This window comes from Triticum aestivum, chromosome 7B (assembly GCF_018294505.1).
Source record: "Triticum aestivum cultivar Chinese Spring chromosome 7B, IWGSC CS RefSeq v2.1, whole genome shotgun sequence".
In the NCBI taxonomy this organism is placed as follows: Eukaryota; Viridiplantae; Streptophyta; class Magnoliopsida; order Poales; family Poaceae; genus Triticum; species Triticum aestivum.
This window is the reverse complement of record NC_057813.1, coordinates 210,119,517-210,133,806: the sequence shown is the minus strand read 5'-3', so window position 1 is coordinate 210,133,806 and position 14,290 is coordinate 210,119,517. Positions and strand designations below refer to the sequence as shown.

Here is a 14,290-nt window from a genome sequence, read left to right as displayed (position 1 = left end):
GTTCCATTGTGCTATCTAATGGACAAAATACGGATAAAACAGACGTCCTTTTGAGGTTCGTGCGTTGGAGTTGGTCTTACATCCTCGGCTGGAATCCTCTGCCTTTTTTTTTGAGTGCTTGGAATCCTCTGCCTTTTTTTTTTGAGAATCTGGAATCCTCTGCCTAGGGCAGTAAAAATTATGCTAGGCTCAGTGTACCCGGCCCAAAAGCATTTCCCTTCATCCGTCGGCCTTTGAGAGTCCACCCGACCAGCCGCCGCGCCGCGCGCAGCAGGAGCCCCTCGACGGCGGCCGTCGGCGCTAGGGTTCTTCACGTCCACCTTCGTACCTTAGCCTTCTCGCTATTCTCGTTCCGTCCTCCGGATACCCACCCTCTCTTGCCGTGTTTCTGCCGAGGCAGCGGAATCTCCCCCGATGGAGGCGGCCGCCGTCGCTTCCTCCGGCCCCGGGCTGCGCTGCGCGCTTAACCCCGCCCCGAACCAGCATAGGAAAGGCGCGCGCTTGAGCTTACCGGCCAAGAGTCAGCAGCGCTGCGCCGTCACTTGCGGGCGCTTGCTGCTCCGCCCCAACGCTCGCGTATGCACGGCGGCATCGGCATCGGCATCGACGGTGATGGATAGCGGGGCTGGGGACTCCGGGGTGAGGAGGAAGAGGCTCGCGGTGTTCGTCTCAGGCGGGGGCTCGAACTTCCGGTCGATCCACGAGGCCGTTCTGGGTGGGAAGGTGAACGGGGATGTTGTTGCGCTCGTCACCGATAAGCCAGGTGACGACCAATTTCATGCTTCCTGCAGCTCTTTTGGACTGTGGGGTCGATTGGTGGTTCTGAGGTGACGGAATCGGAATGTTGCAGGCTGCGGTGGCGCGGAGTATGCAAGGTGCAATGGCATGCCCGTGGTCGTGTTTCCCAAGTCGAAATCGGCGCCGGAGGGGGTCTCCACAGATGAACTTCTGAATGTTCTGAGGTTGGTTCTGTTGATCTTTTCTCAGGCTGTGATCTATCATCTTATATCATTCATTTGGTCTCTTCATGCTTCCACGCCTAGTCAGATAGCCTCAAAAGAACTTCTAGAGTTCTAGTCCTTTGTGAAATGCATACATTTGTAACTTCTGACTGAGGACGGCTTATCTATCATATTCTGAAGTTGCCAGTGAACGTAAGTTGATACTCCCTCCGTCCCATAATATAAGTGTAAAAAACGCTCTTATATTATGGGACGGAGGGAGTAGATTACATAATAACTTACAGGTGCTATATGTTACTCTTTTCTAGGCTCTACTTGCATGAACTTGTGTTCACAAGTTTTGCCTCAGTGTGACGTCTCTGACCGAAATCCACTATACATGTACATTATATATTTTGTGTCTCCAAATGCACCCATGTGCTTCAGTTTGCTGTTTCAACTGTTAAAATTGTATTTCATGACACATGCAGGATGGCTTAGCTCATAGTCATGTCGATTGTGAAACAGGGATCTGAAGGTAGACTTTATTCTACTTGCTGGTTACTTGAAGCTCATACCTGGTGAGCTAGTTAAGTCATTTCCCAGATCCATGCTGAATATACATCCTTCACTGCTCCCGGCATTTGGAGGCAAGGGTTATTATGGTTTGAAAGTGCATAAAGCAGTTATTGCATCTGGAGCCAGGTACTTTACATTTTGTCTAGCACCTTCCAACATTTTACATTTTCCTCCCATCAGTACTTGATTTCCACTTGAAAGAAAATTGTGTAAGCATTATTCTTGGTTGTCTTGTGATAACTGATAAAGTTGATTTGTTTGATGATGGCATTGGTTGCAGGACTACTGATTTCTTGTTTTCCATATGAAATTACCTGTTTCTTTTTGTTTTGGAAAAGGCCACCTGTTTTATTTGATGATGTTCTCCAACCATGCAGATACTCAGGACCAACTGTGCACTTTGTGGATGAGCAGTTCGACACAGGGAAAACCTTGGCCCAAAGAGTTGTGCCAGTGTTAGCCAATGATACTCCAGAGCAATTGGCTGCAAGGGTTCTTCACGAGGTAGCATCTTATGTGCATTTGAGATTTCTTAGTGGTACAGTTGACTTTACATATTCTTCTTGCTGATTTATTAACCCAACGTTACAGGAGCACCAAGTTTACGTTGAGGCAGTTGCTGCCTTGTGTGAGGATCGAATTGTGTGGCGAGACGATGGTGTCCCACTTATCAGAAGTCAGACAAACCCCAATGCGTATACCTAATTCGTGATCTCTGTCCTGAGATCTCCTGAAAACTAATGAAGTTTGTAGTGTCCGCACCAAGTGCCAGTTTTCGCCACGGCATGTAGTCAACACACACCGTTTGTCTGATTGAGTGAAATAACATGTCTAATAATCTGGTCCCAGAAACATAATGTGTACCTTGCACTGTGTTTAACTCATTGTATGGCTTGGCTTCGATGATAATCTGTGCCTGAAATAACATTTCTGATAATCTGGTCCCAGAAGCGTAATGTCACCTTGTACTGTGTTCAACTCATTGTATGGCTTGGCTTTGATGATAATGTGTTCCGGTGTGCCTGAACAAAGTTTCAGTGAATGTCTGGTTATCCACATACCCTATGTCTAAAGATGTTAGAGCAACTCCAACGGGCCGACCCAAACGGACGGCGCTTTTGTCCGCTTTTTGTCCGTTTGGGTCGTCCGCCCTTTTTTAGATTTGGGTCGGCAGCGTACCCAACGCGCCGACCCATTTCATGACCGCTCGCGCTTTAGATCATGTCAACGCGCGGGAAAGGTTCGTGCGCGGCGGGGGGGGGGGGGGGGGGGGGGGGGGGGGGGTGGACTCGGCCTAGCGCGCGTTGGCTTTGGCGCTCAAGAGCGTGGGAAATGTTTGCACGCGCATTTTGGCGTGTCACGGCCGGCGCTCGTTATAAAGATGGCGCTCCCTCCACACTCAGTCCACCACTGCCGCCCACTCGTCTCGCCCTCTCTCACTACCCTCGCCGCTTGTGCGTCACCATATCGATGCGCATCCTCGACGTTTCGGATTTTCGCGGAGTCCGCGAGCGCCCCTCCGTCGCCTTCTCCGCCGAGATCTTGTTTGGCGAGAAACGGCTCATCCTCGGCACCTTCGACACCGCTGAGCAGGCGGCCCGCGCGTACGACGCGGCGGCGTGGCGCCTCCGGCGGCCGAGACGGGAGATGAATTTTCCCGACGTGTCGAGCCAGCCGACGAGGATCGTCGCGTCCACCGGAGGCGGATGCGTCGCCTCGCCCTCGCCGAGATGGACTTGCAAGCCTTGGTGCTGTGGCGCCAACGCTTCCCGCAGGACATCGTCGATGAACGTCAGTTCTGTGAGTAGAGGAGGACGGAGAGGAATGCCAGGAGGACGGAGCGAGCCGCCTATCGGGAGGGCAAGCGTGCGCGGAAGCTGACCGCTCAAATGAGACTGAGGCTGCGAGAAACATCGGGGTGGGACTTCGCGGGCGAGAATGCTGCTGACGCCTATATTCAGACGTCGGAGGAGGACATTACCGAGTCGGAGTCGGAAAGCGACGAGTAGTTGATCTTTTCTTTTATCTATGTACGCAATAACTATCTATGTATCCTTTTTCATCGAAAAAAATGGCCGGCGGCGTCGGCCACGAAGCCGGCGGTGGAGGTTGTGCACGCGCGGGGAGGAGAGAGGGCGCGCGCGTCCGTCTTGTGTCCGCGCCGACGCAAATAAACGCAGGCGGACGAAAGCGGACGCGTGTCCGTTTGGGTCGGCGCGTTGGGTCGTCTTTTCTATCCGCGCCGACCCAAACAGACGCGGGCGGACGAAATGGGTCGCCCCGTTGAAGTTGCTCTTACCTTCAGTTTCCAGTGCTGTTTTCCTTTGTGGCGTTGCTACACTCCTTAGTTTCAGTGAATAGTCCGGTTATCCACATACCCTATAGTCATAAATATTGCAATCTCCTTAATTTTCCAACCGTAATTTGTTTACCATGCTACTTGTTGAGAGATGTCACTAGTGAATCTATGGCCTCCGGATTTATTCTCATTGCTTAATTCTTCTACAAAAATTGTTCCTTTTATTTGCCGTTCCACTTTACCATTGTCTATCTCTATCACTTGAGTTTTACCTTGTAATAGCAAGACAAGGGCTTGACAACCCTCTTACCCTGTTGGGGACAAGTTTTGTTTATGTTTTGTGTGTCGGTGTTGTTGACCTATGTAGTTTAGAATATCCTACTTTCCATAAATCTTGGTTCTTAACTAAGGGAAAACTTGCTACTTGTTGCTTCACCCTTCCTCTTGGAGGAATCCTAACGACGGGAGTAGCAGCCACCTCCTCCTCCAATTGCTCGATACCGAGCTGGAGGGCCTTGGCATTCTTCCGGCGGAGCCGACAGGCATTTGTCTCTGTTGTCAACGACCGGCGGTAGAAAGCCGCGAAGATCTTCTCCTCATCGGGCAAAATCGGCAGTTCGCTTCGGCGGCAGGAGGACTGTATGGCCGCCTTCGATGCTGCCGCCCTCTCCCAAGCCCGCGGCCTCTTGCAGCGAGCGGCGCGCGCCTATGATTTCGACATCCGTGTATGCGGTGTCGGCGGTGCGGGAACGAGCACCCACCGATGCCCGCGAGGAGTACCGCTGGAAGGGGGAGGGCGACAGGCCAACCGCGCGGAGCTGTGTGATGTGCGGGACAGACCTCGCCGGCGTCCGCATTGTGACAACGGGCGATAGTTTGCGGAGTAGTGTGAGCTACCGACCGTGTCGGCCCGCGAGCGCTGTAACATGATGCGGAGAGCCAACTCATCCTCGTGGACGAAGGTGTCCTAGTCGTCCACGTGGTCGGATCTATCACCTCTGCTGCTGGGAAACGAACGGGGAGTGGAGGGGAAGCAACGGAGAGCGGAGCACGAGTAAGTGGAGCTAGGGTTAACTCCGGGTGAGGATTTTACTAGGGACAAAGTAGGGTGGTGGGGGCCATGGTGGACCGGGCTGACATGGCGGGGGCATCCAGGCCTGCCATATCCACCCTAGATTTGTGATGGATATGAAGGTGCCGAACAGCCTGGACGTATAGGACTAGTTTGAGGCGCCCGACCGGGTTGAATTTTTCTGACCGGTCGATGACTGGGTCATCCGTCCAGCCGTATAGGAGGGTTTGGGGAGCCCGGCTGTCGATGCACTAAGGGCGCCCACCAACTGTCCACATCCAAATCCAATCAACAGACATGAAAAACAAGCATTGTTGGGCGATTGTTGGGCGCCAGAGCACTAATATTTATTTTTGAGCCTAGGCTCATCTGCTCTGGGTGCACAGGAAAATCAAAATAAATAAATACTAGAATGAATTTAAAAATTTGATTTTTTTTTTGTCAACCAAGACACTCAAATGCATGATGCCCAGGCAAAATTTCATCATGTGCAGACATATGAGGAGCTCGTGGCAAAAAAAAATCTTCTCACATACCCCAATTTTGTTTTTGTTTTGCAGATGTCCAAACACCACCAAATCGGCACTTGAACATCTTCCATGCAAAAAAAAAATCAGTTTTTTTAAAAAAAATTCTAGTATTTTTTTGAATTTACTGTTCATGCAAGGGAGCAGATGAGCTTTGGAGCCGAATCGTCCTGTCCGCCAAACCCTTCTTAGGCCCTGTTTGTTTCATAAGTCCTAGGACTTTTTTAAGTCCCAACTAATAAGTCATAAGTCCTTATCTATTTGTTTACAGGGACTTATAAATCCCGAGTCCCTACCTGTTTGTTTACAGGGACTTATAAGTCCATGTTGCACCGCTGCAACGAGGCTCAAGAGAGGGCCTGTCCGGCGATTGGAGGCATCGCTGCAAAGAACCGAGGCGGGGCGGCGACGGGGCGGCGAACCGAGGCAGAACGAACCGAGGCAGGGCGGCGACGGGGCGAGAGGCGAGGCGGCGACGGGCGAGAGGCGACGGGGCGAGAGGCGGGGCGAGAGGCGGGGCGGCGGCGGCGATTGGACCGAGAGGCAGGCGGCGTGCGGGGAACGAGCCTGAAGCGACGCGGGTTAGGTCCGGCCCGGGATAAGTCCCAATAAGCTCCTCACTGAGAGTCTTATTTGATAAGTCTCAAATCACCACAATAAGTTCCAATAAATCCCTTGTGTTTGGTTTAGGTGGGACTTATAGGGACTTTTTTAAGTCCCTAAACCAATAAGTCCCTGGAAACAAACACCCTCTTAACGTTCACATGAAAAAATGTACAAAATCATCTGAATCAAGGAAATGTCGCTACCAAATTGCTTCCAGAAAGATTTACAGTTGAACAAAAACTAGGTTTCCTCCTCAGCAAAATCATCCGAAGACGTCCTTTGACTTGACATGTATTACAAGGAACCATGCAGTAGAGTTGTTCTTCAGGCCAAAACAGATCATCATCGAGGATACCTCTCCGACAACAGGATTTGCTCTTCCACGGTGTACTCGCCACTTGGCTCCTCGGTGTCCCCTTCGCTTGCCGTGTCGTCGGTAGAGAATTGGCCATCATCATCATACCTCCTAGATTTTGCATCACGCGCAGCTTGCTTCCTCTTGATCCGCAGGTTTTCGAGCGTCATCTCGACTTCTCTCATCGCCGGCCGGTCTTCTCCATTCAATCTCACGCACTTTGCTGCCAGCGCAGCTACCTCCTGGACCTCTCCGTCTTCCTCTTCCATGACCTGAGGATCCAGCAATTCAGCCAGCACACCTCCTGTAACCAGTGACGCGAAATGCAGAACAAGACTATCGCCATCAACAGAATCATAAGCGAGTGGTCTCTTCCTGGTAAGCAGTTCCACGAGAAGTACACCAAAGCTGAAGACATCGCTCTTGTCTGTTAGACGTCCAGTGTAATAGTACATGGGATCCAAGTAGCCAATTGTTCCTTGAACCGCAGTAGTCACCCCCGTTTGATCAATAGGAATAAACTTTGAAGCCCCAAAGTCTGATACCTTGGCTGTTAAGCTTTCGTCAAGAAGTATGTTGGCGGACTTGATATCTCTGTGATACACTGGTACTGAAGCAGCTGAATGTAGATAGGCCAGAGCTGTAGAGATCTCAAGTGCAATCCTCAACCGGTCATCCCATGAGAGTGATACCGGTCCTTCTACGTGCAGATGATGTTCAAGAGTTCCATTTGAAATGAACTCATAAGCCAACAATGGGACTTCTGCCTCAAGACAACATCCAATAAGCTTTACGACATTCCTATGGTTGATTTGTGAAAGAATTGCAACCTCATTGATAAAGTCATCAATTTCTCTCTGTACGATAATCTTTGATTTCTTGATGGCTACAACTTGTAGGTCCAGAATGCCTTTATACACAATGCCATGTCCTCCACCGCCAACCTCACGAGTTTTGTCAAAATTGTTTGTGGCCTTCTCTAGCTCTGCTAGGGTGATGATCATCCGTTCGCCCATATCAGCTCTTTGTGATACTAACTGCTGAAATAGCAACCCATGATTTTGCTTGAAAAACTTGTCTTTTCTTTTTTCCGCCTTCTGTTGCTTGATCTTACGTGTCACAAAGGGAGCACCAAAAGCCAGAAGCACAAGAATTGACCCACCACTGGCTACTAGGCCTATATTTAAACCTGCATTATTTTGAGAAATAGAATCACATATTACATCCGTACCCCATATCTCACTAAAAGGAAACAGTTTGCACTAAATTTATCTTTTTTACCAATTCCTGGATCACAAGATTTAGCACCAAAGATTAATTTCTACCATCAACTAAAGGTTTGCAGTATGCAATTAGATTTAGTAAATAGATTTAAGCTGAGTACCATTGTTCTACGCAAATTACCTACTTAAGCTATCTTTATATGTTTGGGACCATAGAGATTTAGCAATTTTATTTGGTTAGCTAACTAAGCTCTTGTCACTATGATGCTATATTATCTTTATTAAAGCACATATGCGATTGCTAGTTTTCTTTACAGAAAAGCAACTTATCGAACTGTACTGAAAATTTCTGCCTAAAAGTCCTCTACTGACGCAGGAAGTTATCATAAAACTTCCCTCCCTGTAGAGGACTAGAATTTCTCTTAAAATAGTCACCGGTGAATAGAGGCTGTAATGACAAAATTATTAGTGGAAACTATCTATTTGAACTCACGAAGATGATTAGAATGAGATTTTTTGGAACAAGGGAGTACTTTTAATGCATGTAAGTAACAAAAATAATAATAACAGAATGTATTCAGCAAGTAATATGACGGGTTATGTTAGCATTCTCATGTATAAACCAGTTCATTGAAATTCCAGCTTTCCAATCTCATTAACAAGTTGTAGACAAGTAAAAATGTGAAGCTTTCGGGTTACTGGATCTCATCAGACAAATGCAGGGTTACTACATAATTTAACTCACAGATGGAGTTGTAATCAGATGAATACATAATTACTAATGTGTAGTGATTGTTACCTTGAGAGGATTTCTTGTTCTTGATGCACCCCCCTTTTATGAAGGGGTTCCCGTTGGTCTCATCAGGGCATTGGCAGCGAAACGCTCCAGGCATATTTAGGCAGGTTCCGTAGCATGAGTGGAGTTCCCAGTGCGCACACTCATCAATGTCTAATCAAACAACAACGAAGCACCATAAACAAAACTGATAAATTAGCCACATATGTGGCCTGTGAAATTATACCTAATTACAGGCACTAAGCTGTCCTCAGATCAACCTAATTTGCATTAAAACATTTTAAGCCAATGGAAATAAAATCAGGTTAATTCAACTTGTATACCTTGGCATCCATTCACGACGTAAGGGTTGCCTTGATACCCAGCAGAGCAGCGACAGCGGTACCCTTTGTAAGCAAAGCTCGTATAGTTCTGACAGGAGGTGCTGCTGCTGCGGCACCCAGATGCAGGCGTGCCAGGAAGCTCCTTGCCACATGTTGAGTTGCTGATCACCCAGTCCAGCAAGACTGGAAGAGTGTTTACAGTTTCGAATATCAGGCGTGTGACATTATAGGAACCTTCCTCGGCTATGTAGACTGAAGAGTCTGCATCGAATTCAGAAACATTGCCAGGGGGCTGGACCTGGATGCTGTAGGAAGTGTAGCCTTTGGGGATGGCAGCACTGCAGCAGCCAATGCCGGAGCAATCCTTGCTCAAGGGGAACTGAAAAGGCTGGCCCTTTCCTGGGGCCGGTGGGCAGTAAGTGGCACAGGCGTTGACGGTGCTGTTGTCCTCCGCGAGGAGGAGGACCTGGACGTTGCTACAAGACAGCACCAGGAACTTGTTTTTCTCCGGCGAGACGAAGAATGGGCCGCCCCTTCTGAGCCCACTCCACGTGTGGTACCTTGCTGTGCTGTTGGCCTTCTTGCCTGGTGCCCCCGCTGCTGGTGACAACGCGATGCTACTGCTGTTGACGCGCACGCCCCTGGGAATGGAGATCTCGAGCACCTCCACGGTGCCGTCGCCGAGGAACAGCTTGGGTGGCCGGTACGAGTGGTCGCAGGTGAGGTTGAAGCCGTCGCGGTAGCAGCCGGCCTCGATCCCGAATGGGTAGGAGATGCTGATGCCGCCACAGCGCGCGGTGCAGTTCCCTGCTTCTGCTGGCTGCAGCAGCAGCAGCGACGCTGCAACTACGGCCACCGTGAGCACAGCTCGCCTGCTCACTAACCTCTCCATAGATGCGGCTGCAGCTATCCTAATCTCCACAAAAAGATGGCTATGTTGGTGGACTGTTCTTCTCGTCCCTAACCTCCAAGCCAATCAAGCACCACTTAACCAATATACCCTCTGCCTCTGGTACTCTGTCTGCAGTCTACACCTACCGCATGCAGAGTCCGAGGAATTCAAGGCGCGTGCACGATGACTTGATTCGTTTGGGCTACCAACTAACTGGGCGGCTAGTGCTTTCTTTTTAAGAGGAAAATGGTCAACATTGGACATATTTCCATGCATCTTCGTAGTACTCCAGCTAACAGCCTAACACCCAGGTTGAGTGATTATAATAGCACGTTCCACATGACTTGCACTCAAAGATGGCCCCGTGATTACGACACCACTGGTTGCAGGATTTGCCTTCGCTCGGTGGTGAAAGAACATTTTGCTACCACACTCATTTGGCTAAGATTTGGGCTTCCCGGGTGGGTAGGTTTGGTCTTGTGGTCAAGCAGAGGTCGAGCACGAGCAGTTGGTTGGAAGATGCCATGGAACTTCCCTCTTCACACGTGGCTCAGCTCCAAATAAAATAAAAATAAAATCAATCTCTAGAAGTGTGACTGCAAATCGAAGAAAGGGGGCAGGCTAAGTAAGTGGATTAATGGAACCTTCGCCGATCCGGTGGAGACGGCGTCGGTGCCGCCGGCCTGGCCTCTCCGCCGACCGGCTCGCCCGGCAGAGCTAGGCGCCGCCCCGTCCGCACCAGCCAGGAAGCGGCCGGAGTTTGCCTTCCTGCGCCGGGCCGCGGAGCCCGCCGCGAGGCCTTGGGGGCCATGGCCCATGAGTATTCTGGCCAGCATCGTCGCACGCCGCTCCTCCTCCCGGTAGTTCTCTCCGCCGAGGCCGATTTGGGGCCGCCGCCGCGCGAGATGGTTCGTTCGACGTGATGTCTCCTCACGTGCAGCACACGTGTGTGTGCGCGCGCGACGATGCTACGTTGATGACGGTGCATCGACGGTACCGCCATCCCGCAGCGAAAACGAACGGAGACTTTACGCTTTCATTGGCACAAACTGGGTAGTAAAATCCGAGACAAAGAAACCAGATTCAACTGACATACACAAAAACACAGGTCTAATGGAGTTCATGCACGCAAAACCATCGGTGCAGAAAACTATCAAATTCGTGACCTCAGCACAATAAACCAGGAATATTTGCACATTCTTTTTTTCTCGAGCATGCCACGAAGCGTGTCATTACGAAGAACATTTGCTCATTGTCATACAAACAGAGCCTTCTCCTTTGTTCAGGCCCAAAAGAGATCATCTGGGGTACCTTGCTGACAGCAAGATTTCCTCTTCCATAGTATATTGTCTGCTCGATGCCTCGGCATCCCCTTCAACAGGCATATCCGTCTTGGCGAGTAAATCTTCAATTGACTTATACTGCACAACAATCTGATCCCCATCGTATCTCATTGACGCTGAATTATATGGAGCGGGCTTCTTTCTGGCCCGCAAGTTTTCAAGGGCCATCTCCACTTCCTTCATTGTTGGTCGGCTCTCTCCTTCCAATCCAGTGCACGTCGCCGCTAGCATGGCCACTTCTTGGAGTTCTCCGTCGTCTTCTTCTTCCATGACTTGCGGGTCTACTATGTCAGCAAGATCGCCTTTTTTGAGTGATGAAACGAAATGGGCAACAAGGCTGGCATCGTTATCTGATCTATACACATACGGTTTCTTCCTGGTTAGCAATTCTATAAGGAGAACACAGAAACTGAAAACATCGCTCTTGTCTGTTAGTCGACCTGTGTAGTACATGGGGTCTAAATAACCAAGTGTTCCTTGAACAGCTGTCATCACTGCTGTTTGATCAATTGGGATGTACCTTGAGGCTCCAAAGTCCGACACCTTTGCTGTTAAGCTCTCATCCAGAAGTATGTTGGAGGACTTGATATCTCTGTGAAATATGGGCACTGAAGTAGCCGAGTGCAGATAGGCTAGAGCTCTAGCGATCTCAAGTGCAATCCTTAAACGATCATCCCATGATAATGATTTTGGACCTTCCACATGAAGATGGTGGTATAGGGTTCCATTTGAAATGAACTCATAAACCAACAGAGGCACTTCTGTCTCAAGGCAGCATCCCAGGAGCTTCACCACATTTTTATGGTTGATTTGAGAAAGAATAGCAACCTCATTGATGAATTCATTGATTTCCCTTTGTACTACAATCTTTGATTTCTTGATGGCAACAACATGTAGGTCTAGAATTCCTTTATACACGACACCATGTCCGCCGCCACCAACCTCACGAGACTTGTCAAAATTGTTTGTGGCCTTCTCTATATCCCCCAAGGTAAACATCATCCTTTCACCAATATCTGCCTTTTGTGATATTAACTGCTGCAATAGCAACCCATGATTTTGGTTGAATAACTTTTCTCTCATTTTCTTCACCTTCCTTAGCTTCACCATACGTGTAACAAATGGTGCGCTAAGTGCCAGAAGCAAAATTGAGACACCCCTGATTACTATGCCTATGATTAAACCTGAAAAGTATGAAAATAACATTACATAACTTGATGGTACAAACAGCTATACAATTTATCAATTTTCTATTTTCTCTGCAGTGTATGATGAGATTTCATAAGCTCCAAAATTCCAAAAGTTGTAGGGGGTAATCTCAAAATAAATAGCAGAGTGGAAGTGGGTTGCCATTGCCAAATGACTAGTTCATTAGTGAATAGCCATGATAGGTTTCAGTCTTGCCAACTATGAACATCAAGATTGAACATCTTAAAGATAGATGGGGTGGATGTAAGATTGCAACACAACAGTAGTAGAATGTAATAAAAAAAATAAGGGAATATATAACTTTTTCTTCTCACACATATGTCTGCATCTGCCATCTTGACAAAAATGGTTCGAGGTAACATTCCAGATGTAGTTAGATAATATATTTGGAGTGGATCATAGTGCAGGTAATCAATGCTAAATAGCGGTTGTCACCTGCAGAGTAATTTGTGATCTTGATACGCCCCCCTTCTATAGAGGGGTTCCCATATGTCCCATCAGGGCAGCGGCAGTAAAATGTTCCAGGCTTATTTTCGCAAATTCCATGGCATGAGTGGGCTTCCTTATGAACACATTCATCAATATCTAGTGAAATCACAAAACAGACAAAAGATAAATAAACTATTATGATGGAAAGGAAGTCAAAATAATTACTCACCAGTGGGACTGTATTTGCTATTGTAGAAACTGTAAAACCAACTACACCAGTAAAATATTCAAATATACAACACACGTACATAGCTACAGAGTTTAAGTTGTAGTCCCCCTAATTTACATCTTAACTTGTATGACAAGGGAATAAAGCTAAATTTATTTTACTTGTACCTTGGCATCCGTCCAGGATGTAAGGGTTTCCACAATAACCGGCAGAGCAGCGGCACTGGTAGCCATTGTAGACATAGCTTGTGTAGTTTTGACAAAAGCTGTTGCTGCTGCGGCATCCAGGAGCAACAGAGTTTTGCTTTTGGCATGACGAATTGCTGATCACCCAGTCTAGCAAGGCAGGAAGTGCCACACCGCGAGGTTCAGACATGAGTTTTGAGATGTTATAGGACCCCTCCTCGGCTATATATACTGACGATTTAGCATCGGAGCTCGAGTCATTGGAAGGCTGGAGCTGGATGTGGTAGGAAGTGTAACCTTTTGGGATGCCTCCATTACAGCAGCCAAGGCCCGAGCATTCACCATGCAGAAGTAGATACCGGATAAGCTGAGGCTGTGCATCTGAGTTCCCCAAGGATGGGCAGTAAGTAGCGCAGGCGTTGATGGTGGAGTTGTCCTCTCCAATGAGGATGACTTGGATGTTGTTGCACGACAACACAAGGAACTTGTTCCTATCCGGCGCAACGAAGAACGGTCCTCTCTCTCTGAGGCCATCCCATGTGTGGTGCCTGCTTGTGTTGGGCCTGGATGCACCGTAAATATCATGACTCATTGGCATGATATTGGTGCTGTTGATGCGCACCGTGCCGTCGGGGATGGAGATCTCGAGCACTTCGACAGTGCCATCGCCAAGGAAAAGTTTGGGAGGGCGGTACGAGTAGTCACAGGTGAGGTTAAAGCCGTCATGGTAGCAATCAGGCTCGATGCCAAATGGGTAGGGGATGCTGATGTTACCACAACTTGTACTGCATCCTGCTGCTGTCACCGCTGCAGTTAGTAGCTGCAGCAGCACCGCGGCAACCACAGCTGGGAAGGGCATTTGCCTACTTGCTACTCTCTCCATGTTGCTAGCTAATCTCCACAAGCAAATGCAGTTGTCTCCTCATCTCCAAATGAAGCACTACATCACTTTAAAGCAACTCCAACGGGCCGACCCAAACGGACGGCGCATTTGTCCGCTTTTTGTCCGTTTGGGTAGGCCGCCCGCCCGGCGTCCGCCCAATTTTGCATTTGGGTCGGCAATGCGCCCAACGCGCCGACCCATTTCATGCCCGCATTCAACTTTTAAATAAAAAGGGCCCGCGGCCGATCATGCCCACGGCCATGTCTCATGCCGGCACCATGCCAGTGTATGCCGGCTTCAGAAAAAATCAACACAGTTCATGCTGGCGCACTCGCCAGCCGGCCGGCACACATGCCAGCACACAAAAAAGGGTGGGACTTGAGTTCGACCACGCCATCT

The 14,290-nt window shown here is 48.9% G+C and overlaps 3 protein-coding genes across 3 annotated transcripts; 1 reads left to right on the top strand and 2 right to left on the bottom strand.

The window, feature by feature from the left end:
- The first annotated feature begins 200 nt into the window (after positions 1–200).
- On the top strand, positions 201–2,476 carry LOC123160977 (phosphoribosylglycinamide formyltransferase, chloroplastic). The gene is made up of 5 exons (XM_044578829.1): positions 201–763; positions 851–962; positions 1,470–1,646; positions 1,898–2,024; positions 2,112–2,476. Exons 1-5 carry the CDS (start codon positions 415–417, stop codon positions 2,223–2,225), a joined length of 879 nt encoding a protein of 292 aa, XP_044434764.1. The 5' UTR covers positions 201–414; the 3' UTR covers positions 2,226–2,476.
- Positions 2,477–6,000: 3,524 nt separating this feature from the next.
- LOC123156078 (wall-associated receptor kinase 2) lies at positions 6,001–10,526 on the bottom strand. Its single transcript, XM_044574239.1, has 3 exons — positions 8,722–10,526; positions 8,402–8,551; positions 6,001–7,568 (listed from the first exon to the last, which is right to left on the bottom strand). The coding sequence occupies exons 1-3, from the start codon at positions 9,611–9,613 to the stop codon at positions 6,367–6,369; spliced, it is 2,244 nt and encodes a 747-aa protein (XP_044430174.1). The 5' UTR covers positions 9,614–10,526; the 3' UTR covers positions 6,001–6,366.
- Positions 10,527–10,712: 186 nt separating this feature from the next.
- On the bottom strand, positions 10,713–13,901 carry LOC123156077 (wall-associated receptor kinase 3). The gene is made up of 3 exons (XM_044574238.1): positions 12,991–13,901; positions 12,601–12,750; positions 10,713–12,140 (listed from the first exon to the last, which is right to left on the bottom strand). The coding sequence occupies exons 1-3, from the start codon at positions 13,889–13,891 to the stop codon at positions 10,912–10,914; spliced, it is 2,280 nt and encodes a 759-aa protein (XP_044430173.1). The 5' UTR covers positions 13,892–13,901; the 3' UTR covers positions 10,713–10,911.
- Between the last annotated feature and the right edge of the window lie 389 nt (positions 13,902–14,290).